The following is a 17,165-nucleotide window of genomic DNA, read 5'->3' on the forward strand; positions in this document are numbered from 1 at the left end:
TTTTAAACTACAAATCCAGTTAAACATTTACAGGCCAAATGTAATAATGTATAAGAGCCACCCTGCAAAGGGTGAGCGTTAGTCAAGCGGTTAAGATGCCCAGTCATCACCTCGAGGACAGGGGATCAAGCTAAATATAAAAATAAAAATTTCAGTGAAATTTATAGAAATATTGACGAATAACAGGCTTCTGTTAAATAGAAATTAGAATGAAAGAATGAAAAAAGTTTCATGCGAGGATACCAAAATTTGATTGAATTCAGAGATCCAGTTTTGGGACATTTGCCTAGTCAGAATTAGTTACAAGTCTTTTCTGTGAAGAGTCATTTTCACGCACTTTAGAGCACTTACCCCGTGTCTCCAACATAGACTCCATGTCCATTGCCTGATTCTGAATGAGCTCTCCATTCTCCGTAGAAGTAGGCTGAAAGTAATCACCAAAATATTAATGGACAGGGAATTGGAACTATCTTTGCAGGTGATTAAATATAACTAATTCTTAAACCATATAAACTCAGATATTCTTATATTTTCCAAGTGAACAAGAAGTAAATTGGTAATTATTGTGATGAAAAATGTATTCTCAATGATCATCAGATAAGGACAGCAAATGTAAGGTAATATAAGATTTGCCATCCTTAAAAACGATAAAAATCATATCCAGCAGCAGAAACGTTATCCAATTGAGTCTGTTGTCTACACCCATAACATTCCCTAGCATGCTTTTTTTCTCAACCTCCATACTAGATTGAATGTGTTTATCCTGTGAATTGAGCACTCTCAGAAATGGCATTAGCTGTCATGGCATTCCTTATCACTCACAAAACACTGTCTACATATCGATACCATTTTATGCTTTTCTTAGTAATGACGTATAATAGAGAACTGAAGTTTTTCAAAATTATCAATATAAATTTCGGCTAGAATGGGGGACAAAGGTGACCCCATAGCTAATCTATTTTTTTGCAAGGCTTGCCCATGAAGAAAAAACTTATGATTTCTGCACCCTTTCAGGAGTTCACAAAGTACACTTATCACTGGATATAGTGTATCTGGCTAGGTGAGGGTGATTTCCACTAAATGCGCTACTTCTTTTCTTGGGATACTCTGTAGATTCGCTACATCTAATGAAACTAATACACAACTATGTTGTAACACTTAATGTAAGAGCAGGTTTGCAAGTTAATGTGAATTTTTCACATCATATTTAGGTTTACTCCTCACCTTGATGATGTTCCTCTGTAATGAAACCATGTTTCATCACAATAAATCACTATAAAGAAATAGCCAAGTTTTTATTTCTTCAACTCCGACAATAAAGGATTTCCACCAAGTTTCAGCGCTATTATCAATTATATTAATATTACACTTTATTTAATTCAATTCCATTCTCAGATATCATTTATAGGTCCCACTATTTTACTTAGTAAAACATTAGCCAAATACAATGCATGTATACAACAATAAAAAGAAACTATCAACTTGTCTTGTGATAGGAACGCACCTTGAAAAACTCATTTAGACTGAAGTAACTTAAACCACATAAAGAAGTTTCATTTTATACTTGAACTCATGTCTCGGAGGAGTATACATGAAGCTCAGGGGCAAAAGGTTCTTTACTTTTGTGGCCATATGAAAGGGTCTCTTGTGGTACACTGCTGTGTAATTAGATCACATAAGTACATCCTCACCATGTTGAGTTAGTTGCCCATGCACTTGGGCAATGGTAATGAGCTGTTACAAGAGGTATTCTTTGAGTATAGGCAGAATAAGAAGATTTATGAAAATAGATACAAAGCATAAGAACTTCAGTAGAAGGTATGGGACAAAGTTGGCAAGTTTGAATCGATTGGGCTACTTAGAAACCTGTGTTGAAAGTATATAACAGGTTCAGTCATTTACACATGGGCTACTTAAGCCCTGTTGGCTAACTTGACCCCAAAAACTGAAAAATGATGTTTGGTTTTCTGCGAGCTCTCAACTTCAGCAAAGCGATGTAGTTCAGTGCTTTGCTGGTAGGTATAGGCAGTAGGTTGACAACAGATCAAGTCTAGGAGGTTTGGAAAGTCACCATCGACAGAAGTTCTGGTTAATTAACTCACACATAAGTTTGATTTTTATATCACTCAGCAAACTTTAATCTGTAAAGACATTAGGAATAGCCTAAAACTGGATATGATTGCATATATATCATACGACGTCTGTTATCGAAGGAAATGGAGGCATTTTTGTGCTCTACTAACTCATCAACTGTACAGTATGATGTTAAGTACAACTTGTACACATTATCGAAAAAGTTAGGTGACTTGAGCCCATTGGACACAGAGTAGGGATATATCTTCTCTGTGCCGTGGGCTCAAGTAATTTACTACCTCTTTTATTATTCTTCAGAGCATGACGAGTTTGCACTTAAGTTCTCCACAGAATTTTTTTTATTTAAAATTTATAAGGACTGAGTCAAAATTACTCACTTATAATTCATAAGCAACAAGATGGGAAAAAGGTGGTGTTTGTAGGCAATCTTACATCACACCTCATAATCAATGTAATTCAATTCTATTATGTACACTTCGTTTTTCTTTCCCCAAATTCATCCAACCTCACTCAACCACTGGATGTGGTGTACTTTGGCACTCAATTGAAGCGGAAGGGCATTACTCATAGTTGGAGATATTTAATTCTGGTAAAATGATCGGTTCTTCCATATAATCAGTCCTCAATACTGTTACGAGCTGTTTTAGAAGGAATTGGAAACCAACCTAGAGGCAGGCTGAAATAAAGTTGGAATAGTTTTTATAGAAGACAATCAGATTACAAGCCATTTGCCAAATCAAGAAAAATCCAAAGCCAATGCAGACTTTTCTATGATTATGAAGGCATTTCTTCAAGGACTGCAAGATAAGAAAAATATTTGTGACACAACCTACCACGTGGAAGAAATACTCATATGTCACTTAGATAGAGTATAAGGGATAAGGTTAACTGTATGGAGCCCATGATCTATGTTTGCAGGTGGACCAAAATCAATGTTATCTTGCCATACAAAGGGTCCAGCAGGTTAGGATAGTGAAAAGTGCCCCCAGATATTTTGAAAAATTGCAGGTTCAGATTCTCGCACTTTCAACAAATGTTTTTAATACTAACCAGCTCAATGATTTTCCCTTATACATATTCGAAATGATAATATACCAATTATCACCGCTTCTGTCATATTCACGCATTACTTAGGAAATTAAAGCTTAACAGTATGGTTATTTACAATAATTAAGATTAATCTAAACGTGATAGGCATTGTTTATGTTAATTTTTATTCTTCATAAATAATATAAGAAACTGATCAACAATAGTTGCTCTCAACAATCAAATCAAATATCATCCTGGATTACATAGATACAAATGGTGCAAAGCAGTTAATTGTGTTTTTGACCATGTTGCACCAATTTTAATACCTAAAAAAAATTTGGAATATATTTTACAGTTGGGGTAACAGCCTACATTTTTTCGGCATGTCTATTGTTTCCTAAAATATTTAATTTAATTTTGAAAATATCGAACTTATACAAAAGTTTAGTTTTTAGCCAAAAACTTATGAAAAAACAGGATGGTAGAATGCAATTGTATTTACATTTTAAAATCAAGGAAATGATTTCACAAAAATTAAAACTGGAGATATGGTTAAGAAATTAAAAATAGTGTTTTAATTATTTGGGGGTTATTATCCAAAGTAAAGGCCTGAGACCTTAGGGAAACAAATAATTTTGGATGCACTGTAAGTGTATATTTTTTTATTTTTCAAAACATCAGGGGGCACTTTTCATCATCTTAATTGGCTAGACCCTTTGAGGAAATATTAATAGAGCCCCAGAACCAATAAAGTGTATATTTTCTTTTGCTGGACTCTAAACATTGCCATATACAAATCTACTTTTGTTTGTACAATATCTTTACAGTGTTGCTGGAAATAATGTTTCAAGTGCTTCTTCGAAATAGAAATTTTTAAAATTACGTTTTTTATAATAATTTATGGGTGAAATTTGTTTTGAAGCCTGCAGGATGATCGGAAATTATTCACTGCAATAACTGTCGCCCTACTTGAACCCAAACTGCGCTCAAATGGTAGTTATTATGGGTAGTACAGTTTGGGGTCGAGTAATCCAATGTTAAAGTTAACTCAAGCCCAAATAAAATAAAACTTTTAAGTATTTACTCTGCAAAAAAATTTATATGTTTAAGTATAGATTAATTTTGAACCATAATTTAAATATATAAAATTAGTATTTCAAAAACAGCAATACCGTAACACCATGAATCACATGAGGACCTGATGTGGTGGGAAGAAGGGGGAGTGGGAGGATTCCTTTGGAGGGACGTGGTCATGGGTACCGTCGGTTGGGGTAAGGGGGAGGGGAAGAAAGGGGGGAAGGGTCAAAGCATGCGATATTTATTCACTTAATTTCTGGTGGTTATTTTTTCAAGCTCAAGCTTAATTACGTTCCCTATGCTTCATGCATTTGAATAACTTATATTCCATCTCACGCTCTCCCACGTGGTGTTTTTAATGATTATGGTTGTTTCACTGGCTGGTGTGAATTTTAGCCACCGTACATTAGCCTTCCTCAGTTATTTAGAGAACTTTTAAATGTTATCTTCGTGGGAATTCAATGCTTCATGTTTTTCACATTAAACCGAAATAATATCAAGCCACATTGCTGTGGAGGCATGTCTCCATCAGTTTTTACTAATTGTGCTATTGTACTTAATTACTATTTTATAACCGCAGTGATTTCATAGCTTGCTTTCCAATTAATGGATGGCTTCAGATATTTAGTGAAGAATTTTTTTTAGTACAGAAAAGTGGAGGAAATATATCACACCACCACAAATAGTTACTTATAATGATAGGGAACTTGTATTATTTCATTTCTATTACATACAGTTTTGCAGTGAATTAGTGTTTTTATGATCATGGTGAAAGTGTTAATGTGTATCCTACTCTAGTTTTAGGACTTGACAGTGAAATTATAATGGTAGCTTCTGTTATCTGGTGGGATAAGGTTTATGGCACCCTGGCGTTAGTTATGCTTGCATCCATGCTCATTTTATGCAAGAATTGACGTTGTGTAGCATACAATAATCTACGTGGACTAACGGTGATCCGCCTATGCTAATATCGACATTTTTACAGGGGACATGGCATTATTCCATATTCTTTTTTACTTTTGTGGATTTGCTGCCACTGCAGTTTAGGAATTGTTTTAGTTGTAACCAAAGTGTAACAACAGTAATGTGGTCAGGATACTTTTGGCTGAAAGGGGGCAGGGGTTATTACTTGCAATCAAAAAGGAAGTCATGAGAATAGAGTAAATGGTGATAATATTGAAAATTGAAAGGATGAATTGAGCTCTTGATATTTGTGATTGAAAATTTGGCCCCACCCTCTCATGATGATAATTTTCTTGCGCATGAAAGCCTCACATTTTTGGTGTGACATAACCTCATGTAAAGCCATTATTAGCAAACTGTGGGGATCTTTCATGGTAGAAGTACTGTCATTCCATATTTATAACTGATACGACCTGGGATTGCAACTGCTTTTTTTATGTCATTTTTTAACTTTGACTAATTTTTAAAAATTTATGTTTCTAGGCGGTCATTCATCTCCAGATCCTTTGGTGGAAGTGATACTGCCACAACCATGGAAAATCCTCAACTCTTCCTGAACTTTGACATTTGTTTACATTTTTCACACTTCCAACCTATGTCCTTATCCTTTCAGGTCGTCTGTACAGTGTTAATGATAGTGCTTGTGCTTTCATGAATAATGCTTTTAAAATTTAACAACAATCACTTATATCAACTACCGTTCCTAGCCGTCGCCTTTTCCTTTACATTGGTTGCTGTTTCGGTTGATGATGTGATGTGTATTTCTGTGACTTTCTTGGGTTAAGAAATTAGCTAGTTGTTTTGTTGTTCCCAAAGTCTTAATTAGGGTCCCCTAACGTACATTATCCATTTCAGAATAACCATTAAGTTTTAATATAATCCTAATATGTGTCATTATGTGAAGCTTTCAGTAATTATTTTGGGCCAGTGTTTTTCATTGTGGATCTAGTAATTTCTGAATCGGAGATTACCGTATCCCCGTAGCTACCTGTTAAGGATTGTCTGTTTTACCTGGCCTAATGAGAGTTTAAAGGAGATTTCTGCAGCTAAAACTTATTCCCCCATTTAGAATAATTGTGCTGGAGTTTCTATAGGAGGAGGAAACACCGACTCGATTGTCTCTATCACCAATTTTTTTGGGACCGGCACCTTGATAATAATATGTCAGGCAGTATGCGGTTTAGCCATAAATTTATGACGATCAGGATGCAAGTCACTTCTTTTTAATGTATTAGAGCAAATAAAATACGACCACTTGCAGACGATAGCAACGCATTTTCTATTCCTTCTAATGGCAAAGTTTTGTGTACATGGGATTGCTAACTGGCTGTCAATAAAATTTGAAGGCAATAAATTCGCTTTTTAGTGCTCAATTTAGTTTACATGCCTTTTAATTCGTTGTTCCAGCGATCAAGAATTGTACTTGCTTCAATTTAATTTAACAATGCTGGACGCGCAGACCCTCACTAGCACCATCTCTCCACCTTTTCACCGCACGGAAGCTTAAGAGCCAACTTACAGCTGCGAGTTGGAGGGCACTCCCAAAATCAATCAAATTTTTCCCAAAACAAATGACATTTATAAACAAATGAAACATCAATCTTCACTTCTACTGCATCTCTGGTGTGAATGAAAAAAAACAAATGAAATGACAACACCAAAATTAATTCTAAACACTATCCAATAATACACTCTGTCCTAAATACTAAATTATAACTAAATTTAAGTGGAAAATGCAAGGGCCAAAAGAATAAAAAAAAGTAAGGGCATTGCTGGGCAACCAGACTTCTTCAAAATTAGTTCTTCTATTCTTGATTTGGGAATATACAGGAATTCTTCGTAAATCTTCATAACTTGGGGGGCGGGGGGCGTGATATGGGATAACAGTTATACTTATCGCCTCTATCTCATGGATGGGTATGACCTTCTTGCATGGCTCCTGTCAGGGTCACTGCATCTTAATTCAGCATGGGCAGAGAGAATATTTAATTATTGGCATCGTGGGTAGACATTATTCCTCTTGGCGCCGGAAATCTACCGTTTTCTTTTCCATATTCCAAAAACTAATTGAAAACTATGGGATTTTGGAAATTATTCAACTCAGGTACAACACAACGTAGTCGCCTATCCCACTAGTTTTCCGGCTTGCAATTGCTGGTTCATTCGTATCTGTGATCACGGAGCGCGGTTTCATGCTACGAGGCTACAAAAACTGGAACACGGTACTCACGTGAATGCAGCCAGCTAGCCATTGCTTCAATTTCCAGGGTGTTTCGAACAGAAATAATAAGCTTGGTGTATTCCATCATTAATGAAGTTATTGTGATGATTTTGCACTCAATTTTTTTTAAAGGTTGCCGAAAATATTAAGGGAGAGTGAAAATCACGCATGGATAATGCACAACATGGATTAACCGCAGCCGGATAATCGGGAGTCTGCTGTATTTACAACCTCCTTTTATGCATTCCTTTTTCTGTCACTCGGCTTTTCAGTTGCTGTAATCATCTACGGTATTGTCTCTCTGCCAAAAAAAGTATGGACGCTAATAGCAATTGTAGCGCCATGCTTTTAATTAGCAGGGTTCCCACTTTAACTAAATATTAAAATTCACTGTTTTTTCCAGTTTTCATGGTCTGAATTTCGTCAAATTCACGGCCTATTGATACACCATTCTGGGTGTAAATATTGCTCACGTAACAATCATCGGCCGCACATTGACTACAAATTTAATAAACGCAACAGACGCCATAAGTTCTAACGCAGCAATAAATATGCTATCTCTCCTTATGTAACCTATCATTAGTAAAGTGCATGGCCTGGTTGTGAGCGGAAAAATGGAAGTAGTAGGGTGGCGGGAAGTAAAGATGTGTCTGATTTTTCGCCAGGGTTAATGATCACTTTACCAGTTCTTCCAATCACAGGTTAATGTGTAGTCATGGCACACGGACCAATAACTGCCCTGCAAATACACCTGTGTAGATGAATGGATGGACAGTGTCTGCACATGACTCGCCCTTGAAACATGATCGAAATATCGATTTTTCTTTTCACCTGTCAATCGTAGTTATACCACAAATTTGGAGATTTTTTTAACGTTTTATGATGATCTTCAAGGCTACTTCCAGTTTTTTTCATGGTAGACTAAATTCACAGCTTACTCACAGTTTTAAGGTTTTCACAGTTGAGTGGGAACCCTGATTAGGGATGCTTTTCATTAGGGTTGGACGGATCCAGCATTTTTTTGGACCCGAATTCGGATCGGATCCTTGATTTTCGGAGATGGATCTTTTGGACCGGATATTTTTGGATCCAAATGCATTTTATTTCATTAAATATTGAGCGAGAGTGAAAATCATGCACGGATAATCCACAACCGGATAATAGTGAGACTGCTGTACTTGGTCTGCTATAAAAATGTGTCGATCAGCGAGTATCCCAAACTCACCACCTTGGTTCCGGCATCACTGTTTCTGCAATCATCCCCTTCATCCGAATCGCTCTCCAGCCTCAGACAGAAGCTTTCCTCCTCATCGTATTCCTCAGACTGCTGATCCTCGGGAAGATCGCCTTCGGATACATCCGCCTCCGCACCACCTTCGGGGGCCTGTCAATGCACAAGGTATTCAGTATTTATTTAAGTTCAACGAGTTCAAAAACCACACCAAATGTTTTTGGGATCGCCTCACGGGTGAACCAGAGTTGGAACCCTTTATTCGCCCATTGGCGGATTGGCGGCGGTTTCAAGAACCATTTTCTGGATATGATACTTCTCTGTGATTGGCTAATTATAAGCTTCATATCCTGCGTGTTATGATTACCACTTTTTTTAAATAAATCCCGGAGTCATTATCGAAGTTACCCATTTATAAAACGTTTGAGCATGATTTCGAAAGAATCTGTGGATTATAAGTAGAATTTGGATGAATGTTTTTTGAGAGAGGTGAAGTTTTCTAGCGGATATTTTGCTTCGTTGCCTGTATACGGTCAAAAGTATGTGTTAGATTAATGTAAGAAAGAGGGAAAGAAGATTACATCGTCCTATATTGAAGTCAAAATTTCTGTTTTTTTTTTCTCTAAAATCGCGAATTTCTTATTAATTACTTCTTTTTGGTGGAAGTACAAAAAAATTATGTATCTAATTTTTTTTTGCAGTAATTTTACATATTTTTCAAAAAGTTTATAGTGCACCGACCTTGAGGTCCAACTTAAGTTATGCACGCCTCACAGAAGAAGCTATAGAAATAAAGCTGGAGGGAAATAATTTCAATCTCAAATCCATCTGCAACATTTCAAATTATCATCTCACCTGCCTCACATTAAAAATACACTCTTCTGCTAACCTGCCATATCAGTACAAAAGATTTATTTGGAAAATAAATATACATTCAACCTTCAACTCTTTCCAGATGGTGGAGTTAGTATTAGTATTACAGCTACACTGAGCCCAAAGAGGCTCTTCAGTCTCCCTCGTACAGAGCTTTTTTGCAGAACATTCGCTAAGATGGGTCATTTGAGTGGAGTCACGGAGCAGTGAAACTGGATTAGTGGAACTTAAATCATTATTGGGTCATTCCATGTCAGTTCATCGAGGCATGACAGCCACGAACTCTGATTTTGATGAAACTTGGCAATTTTCATCCTTCCATGTAGGAATAAAACTGTAAAATATCTCTTGGCTATCTGTTATAATTTTTTTGCAACTATTTGAAGTTTGGGTGAATGAAGAATGAAGATACCTACATGTAAAGTGAGATTCTGCATGGAATAGGATAAGAACTGCATACTGTGAGTGACAAAGTATACTCTAGAGCCAATGAATCAACCACGCAGTCATAACAAAGGCACAAGAGAACTTGGTTGAAGAAAAAGTCAACACAATGATGTCTGGATGATTAAGTAGAAGATATAGACAATGATGACCTCAAAGCATATGCCCTAACAACTGTAGACTAATAGTACCATTGTTAAGTATTGAAAAGCAAATTAACTACATTCGATAGTCTGCTTAGACACTATCGATATATCGATGGTTGGTTGTAGCATGCTGTGCGATTCACACCATGTGCTCAGTTGAAGTCAATTCTGTTTCGTGTGAAGAAGAAGTTCTCATTGTATTTGTGTTTGATATTAAAATAACGTTACCACTATCTAGACGTCAATAATTTCAACAGGTTATGGACCCAGACTGCTTAATCACCGGAAATGTGCGGTCAGTTTTAGTGAGAACGTTATTTTTTGTGAACTCCAATCGCAACTTTGTTCTTCGGTTCTATGTTCCAAACGGACTATAAAATGGATTTCCGAGCCAATATTGAAAAACTGAAGGGTGCGGAAAGTTGGAGTAGATGGAAACGGCAAATAGAATTATTCTTGAAGCATCACGAAGTGGCCGATGTAGTTCACGGAGGAAGACATCCCGGTATGCTTGCCACGGCTGCTTCTGAAGGTGAAATTACTGCGCATAGACTTGCTGTGCGAGAGTATGAAAAAGCCGACTCTCTGGCACAAATTATACTCGTGAGTAGCATGGGTGATGCTGATGTTGAATTGACTGCGACATGTGCCACTGCTGAAGAAATTTGGAAGAAGCTGCTGTCAGTATATGAGCAAAGTTCGGGCCAAAGAGTGGATCGGTTGATAGAGAAATTTTTCTCGTCGGAGAAAAAGGAATCCGAAGACATCGCAGCGTACGTTGCTCGTCTCCAGAAGGACTTCACGGACCTAAATGACGAGCTGAAGCGATTGACCGATGCTGTGCTCCCTGAATTGCTCTTGATGAGCAGAATTATGTCGACTTTACCCAGGGAATACTTTGAATTCAAAAGTGTGTGGGAGAGTATACCCATTCCTGATCGTTCTATCAATCTTCTGATTGAGAGACTTCGATTAATTGAGATGAGGCTTCCGGAAAAGGAAATAGACTCATCTGCTTTTGCTGTGAAAGCCGAATCGAAGAAAGGTAAAGAAGAGACTAGAAAATGTTTTAAATGCCATCAGCGTGGTCATCTAGCGAACAAGTGCCCTGAACAAGGTAAAAAGAGGAACAAACATTTTTCAGGCAAGGGTGCAAGTTTTTTATCTTTCTTAGTTGAGGGTAATAATGTGCCTAGAGAAGCATGGCTTGCAGACACTGGTGCCTCTCAGCATATGTCTAATAATAAGAGTTACTTCATGGACTACACTCCTTTTACTAAGCCTGTGAATATCACTGTAGGAAATGGTGAAGTAATTAAGGCGCATGGCTGTGGGACTGTGAGTGTGAAGGCGTCAATAGACAAAAACCTTGTTTCATGTGATATTAGAGATGTTTGGTATGTTCCAGAATTGGGAAGGAATTTACTCTCTGTAGGAAGGACTGTAGAAAAGGGATTTAAATTTAGTGCGGATGCGAGAAAGTGCATCTTCAAAAGAAATGGGCTAGTGAAACTTGTGGGAGTGAAGACGGAGACTGGGTTGTACGAATTAAAAATGACTGTCCAACGTCCAAAGGACTCTAATGAAGTCAACGTTACAGCAGTCGATGCTAGTCTTCAATTATGGCATGAAAGGCTCTGTCATCAAAGTAAACAGCACGTGAAGAAGGTACTGAAAAAAAGGGGTATTGAAGTTCAAGCAAAAGAAGAATTCTGCGTTGGATGTGTGATGGGAAAGCAGCACCGTGATAGTTACAAAACTCGAGACTGCAGACCTGATACCGTTGGTGAGATCATCCACGCTGATCTCTGTGGGCCGATGGAGACCTCATCGTTTGGAGGAAGTAGGTACTTCTTACTGCTAAAGGATGATTTTTCCAGTTACCGCCGAGTATTCTTTTTGAAGACAAAAGATATGGTTCCTCATTACCTTGAAATATTTTTGAATGAGGCAGACAATGAAGGTAACAAGATAAAAACTTTTATGAGTGATGGTGGACTTGAATTTAACAATGCACGTGTTAGAAGAATCCTTCAAAAGAAAGGTATTAAGATACGGATGTCCATGCCCTACACTCCAGAACAGAATGGAGTGGCAGAACGTGAAAATAGAACTTTAGTGGAGAGTGCAAGATCTATGTTGCATGCACAAAATCTTCCTAAAGGACTATGGGCGGAAGCTGTGAATACAGCATGCTTTGTCTTGAATCGTACAGGTCCGTCAAAGGTATATGGAAAATCCCCTCTGGAAGTATGGCTGAAAAAAGGTCCTGTTAATGTAGAGCACTTGAAAGTGTTTGGTGCAGAATGCTATGTACATGTTCCTAAGCAACGCCGGAGGAAGTGGGACAAGAAATCAACATATGCCAGATTTGTAGGATACTGCGATGAAAGGGATGGATATAGGTGCTGGCTGCCAAACTCAAAAAGAGTAATAATGAGCCGAGATGTTTTGTTTAAACCAATAGAAGTTTTGCCCAATAAGTCAGAGTTTAGAATCAGTAATCATCCTGAGAAGAGAAATGTGGATGAGAATAATACTGAACCACACAATAATCAGGAGGTAGGAGATCTTGAATCCGTGGACGACTCAGAAGTAGAGGAAGAACCATCTGAAGATGAAGAGATGCCCCAGCTGCGTCCCAAAAGGCAAGTAAAGCAGCCTGCATATCTGAAGGACTATGTCATGGCAGCAGAGTCAACATCTCCATCATCTTTTAGTGAAGCGATAAATTCAGAAGATGGAGACTTGTGGAAGAGTGCCATGGAAGATGAGATGAACTCCTTGAAAGAGAATGAAGTGTGGACTCTAGTTGATTTACCAAATGGAAAAAAGGTCATAAATAATCGGTGGGTTTTTCGTGTGAAAACACATTCAGCCAATGGGGCAGTCCAGTGCTACAAAGCACGTTTGGTAGCGAAAGGTTGTACTCAACGCCTAGGTATTGACTACGAAGAAACTTTTAGTCCAGTGGCAAGATTCGAGACTGTACGATCGGTTCTTAGTGTGGCTGCTGAGGAAAGATTGAAGCTTCAACAATTTGATGTGAAAACAGCTTTTCTTTATGGAAAACTTAAAGAAGAAGTGTACATGCAGCAACCTCAGGGGTATGAGGATGGTACAAACCGAGTTTGTCGCTTAAATCGAAGCATATATGGACTGAAACAGGCGCCTCGCTGCTGGAATAACAGACTGGTTGCATTTTTAGCAAAACAGGGGATGAAGAGGAGCTCTGCTGACCATTGCCTATTTGTGAGGAATAGGATGGACAAAAAACTGTTAATTGTAATCTATGTGGATGATGGGCTGATTGCTGGAACAGATGAAGGGGAAATGAGTGAGTTTTTAGAGCATCTAAAGATGGAGTTTAAAATCACTATGGGCCCTCTTAGTTCTTTCCTTGGGATGGGAATTCAGCAGCTAAGCAATGGTTCAATTTTTGTGAGCCAAGGTTCATACACGAAGAAGGTTCTGGAGCGGTTCCAGTTTGCTGATGCAAATGCTGTCTCGACACCCGCCGAACCTGGTGCCTCTGGTGGTGACGATGGCACTGAGGATCAACCCTTGGATGCCAGTATACCGTATCGTGAGGCTGTAGGGAGCCTTATGTTCCTAATGGTGGCTACACGCCCTGATATAGCCTATGCCGTGAGTATTGTCTCCCAATCCCTTGAGAGCCCCTCAAACAAAGACTGGAAAAATGTGAAAAGATTATTCAGGTATTTACGTGGCACAGCTGACTATGGATTGTTGTATAAAGTTGATTCCCCAGAGCAAGTGTTGCATGGATTCAGTGATGCAGACTATGCTGGTGATATAAAAACTAGACATTCACGGACTGGGGTGGTTTGTATGTACTCAGGGGGTGCCATTTCTTGGTTTAGTCAAAAGCAAAGAAGTGTTGTATTATCCACCACTGAGGCTGAGTATGTGGCAGCAAGTGAAGCAGCTAAAGAACTGGTATGGTTGAAAAGATTATTTTCTGAAGTGACATGTTTAAAAGACTCACCAAAGTTACTAGTTGATAATATGAGCGCTGTAAAACTTGCAAATAACCCAGAGTTTCATAAGAGATCGAAACATATAGATGTTAAATACCATTTTGTACGGGAAAAGTGCAGTGATGGAACATTGAACATTGGACATGTCGAGGGTTTGAAACAAGTGGCTGACATTCTCACTAAGCCATTGGCAGGGCCACGATTTAAGACTTTGTGTGAAATGCTGGGTCTAGTTGATGCAATAAATTTAACTTGTGTGTAGTTAGTTTGAGAGGAAGTATTGAAAAGCAAATTAACTACATTCGATAGTCTGCTTAGACACTATCGATATATCGATGGTTGGTTGTAGCATGCTGTGCGATTCACACCATGTGCTCAGTTGAAGTCAATTCTGTTTCGTGTGAAGAAGAAGTTCTCATTGTATTTGTGTTTGATATTAAAATAACGTTACCACTATCTAGACGTCAATAATTTCAACATTAAGGAAGTCCAAAGCCATAGTTTTGTTCTGCCAAAGTGTGAAAATGTTTGCTTGTCTACACTAAGGAAGCTAATGTGAATAAAATTCTACTTTTTAATAAGCTCCATTTGTTACATGACTTTTGCAAATGATAGTACCCCCAGAGGGAAATAATATGTCTCGGCTATATTTTTCATCTGATGCACTGTGAAAATTTACAGGTTTACAACAGAAGTCATGAGGATTCCAAAAAGTAATTGAAAATATACCAAGGGATAAAGGAAATCTCTAAACTCATGTTTCATAAGATTTTAGAAAATTTTGTCTCAAAAGTATGGTTCTATAATACATCAAATTTTGACCTGAGAGAATAATCGAATAAAGCTATACTATTTTTTCTAATATTTCTTAAGGTATGAGCACCACCTATAAAAATAAAATTCATGGCTATTTCTTTGCTTTGTTGTTAAAAAAAATTTTTTTTAGTACATCCATTTTCACAACTCTGGCGGTCACTGTTGGTCCTCCTTCAAGTGTGATGAAATGCTTGTGTTAACTGTTTTCTTTATCTCAGTATATATTTATGACATGAAACTCGTACATAATAAGTCCCAAAATTAAAAAAAAATTTATGTGCAGGTTGTCTTTTTCCCAATAAGAAAAATGTACTTTTGAAATAGAATATTTTAAGGAATTCACAGAACTTACCCATCCTTGCTGGGGATAACTTGATCATTGCTTTATAGAACACATAAAAGTACTGGATACATGTCGATACAACTTAACTTTCTCGATTTTTTGTTGAAAAAAATTTCATGAATGCATTTTACTTAATTAATGTTGTGCAACTTATAAAAATAATGTGAGAAGGTACATTGTCTAACCTTGACAAGCCTTTACTCTAATGAGGATTAGACATTCATTTGTTGCTGTATCTTCTTTGAAGAAATGATACTCTTAAACTTCATAGTGGAGCGGAGAAAAAGATCAGATTACATTGGAATATGGCAACAATGTAAGCATATATTTTAGACCTGAACAGGGGTCATTGAACAGAAAGTGAAAATGAGCTGAGTAAGCCCTGCCACTTTCACAACAACTTGTACTATCATTTGCAAAAGTTGCTCCACAAAGATTTTTCTCGGAAACTGCACGGTTTTCGGGTATTTTCAGCAAACCAACACTAGTCTTCATGGTTCAATGTATGGAAAACGGGTCATTAGGTGGGTGAGATATATTTTCATCCTTTTAATTTTCGGGATTTGATCGTTTCCATTTAAGTGAAATTAATGTTCATTATGTTCCCCCAAACACATTGTAGCACTTAAAGCAGGAGTAAAGATCGAGGGTAATTCCTTGGAGAGATTTTAAAACGTTTGTAGCTTGGCTCTTTTTCAGTGATCTTAGCTCTTTTCAGACAGCAGGAAATCACGAGTCGTTCACTGTCAACATGACAGTTTTTGTTTACATCTATCGACTCGGGTTGGTGTTTTTAGTACAATATTTACGACATAAGATACGAGGAAGCTTTCATATTCCATGTGTTTCATCATATAAATATCTGAGCAAACACCTAAAATATGAAATTAGTTAAGCTGATCGGCATTAATCGTTGCATAAGTAACAAAAGTGTTGTCTGACGTCCGTCAATTGGTAAAGATGTAGTCCTTTCCACGTATTCAAAGTATGACCAGGAAAACTTAATTCCAGGTAAAAGTCCCATTTTTAATGATTTTCGGACTTCAACAGGTATTGTTTGATAATATGTTCTACTGCTGAATTAGTGTGAATGCGAATTATAACTCTAAGCTGCTATGTCATTGATGATTATCTTATTTAGATGCAATCGTTCACATATACTCTGATCAATTCGGGATAATGTAGGATACTTACTTAGCATCATTAATTAACTTCTCTACTTACATCAAGTAGGTTACATGGTATTAGGAATTGTGTTTGTTGGCAATACGTTTTATGTTTAAGGTCAGATTGAAATCAGTGGAACTGCAGCTCATTTCATAAAACCATTCAAGTCGAGTAAGAAGGACGTAAGCAAATTCTTACAGAATTTCTGCTTGAAATGAATGTATACGCTTGCTTCATTACAAATACAAATACCAAGTTAGAAACGTAATAACAAATAATGATAACTTATAATGATACCATACCGAAGTCGCAGGCGACAACATCATAATATTCCTATTGTAAACACTAACCAGCCGAAACATAAAGTATGCAAAAGCCTCCGTGCTCAAGTTATAATATTTAAAACAAATAAAATACTAAGATACCAAGAAAATGATTATTTTGATCAAAATTCGGTCAATTGAGAAGCACATGAAAGCAGCTTAGTGTTACAATGACAACAAATACTTATCATTTTCACTCCAGTCCAACTAAATAGGAGTAGCTCAGTGGATCAATACTGGACAGGCGATAGGAAGGTCCCGCGATCAAGTCTCTTTCATGTCCAAAATTTTTTATCCTCCTCACAGCTGTATTTTATTTTAAGTTTTTTTTATTTTTTAATGTATGTTAAGAGGGTACCAAATGTTGAATTTTAGCATTATTTACAACAATTTCTAATTTAAATGATCGTGCGACGGGAATCCTGCATTGTTAGCGC

At 37.3% G+C, this 17,165-nt stretch overlaps 1 protein-coding gene across 1 annotated transcript in view; it reads right to left on the reverse strand.

Moving 5' to 3' along the window:
* The window catches only part of LOC124170296 (zinc finger and SCAN domain-containing protein 2-like), a 32,964-nt gene that overhangs the window by 3,359 nt on the left and 12,440 nt on the right, over positions 1–17,165 (reverse strand). Inside the window, exons 6-7 of the mRNA XM_046549005.1 lie at positions 8,610–8,768; positions 352–424 (exon numbers count right to left, since the gene is read on the reverse strand). Of these exons, the coding sequence (XP_046404961.1) occupies positions 352–424; positions 8,610–8,768 (232 nt within the window). The remainder of the gene's footprint in view (positions 1–351; positions 425–8,609; positions 8,769–17,165) is intronic.

The sequence above is a fragment of the Ischnura elegans genome, chromosome 13 (genome assembly GCF_921293095.1).
Source record: "Ischnura elegans chromosome 13, ioIscEleg1.1, whole genome shotgun sequence".
In the NCBI taxonomy this organism is placed as follows: Eukaryota; Metazoa; Arthropoda; class Insecta; order Odonata; family Coenagrionidae; genus Ischnura; species Ischnura elegans.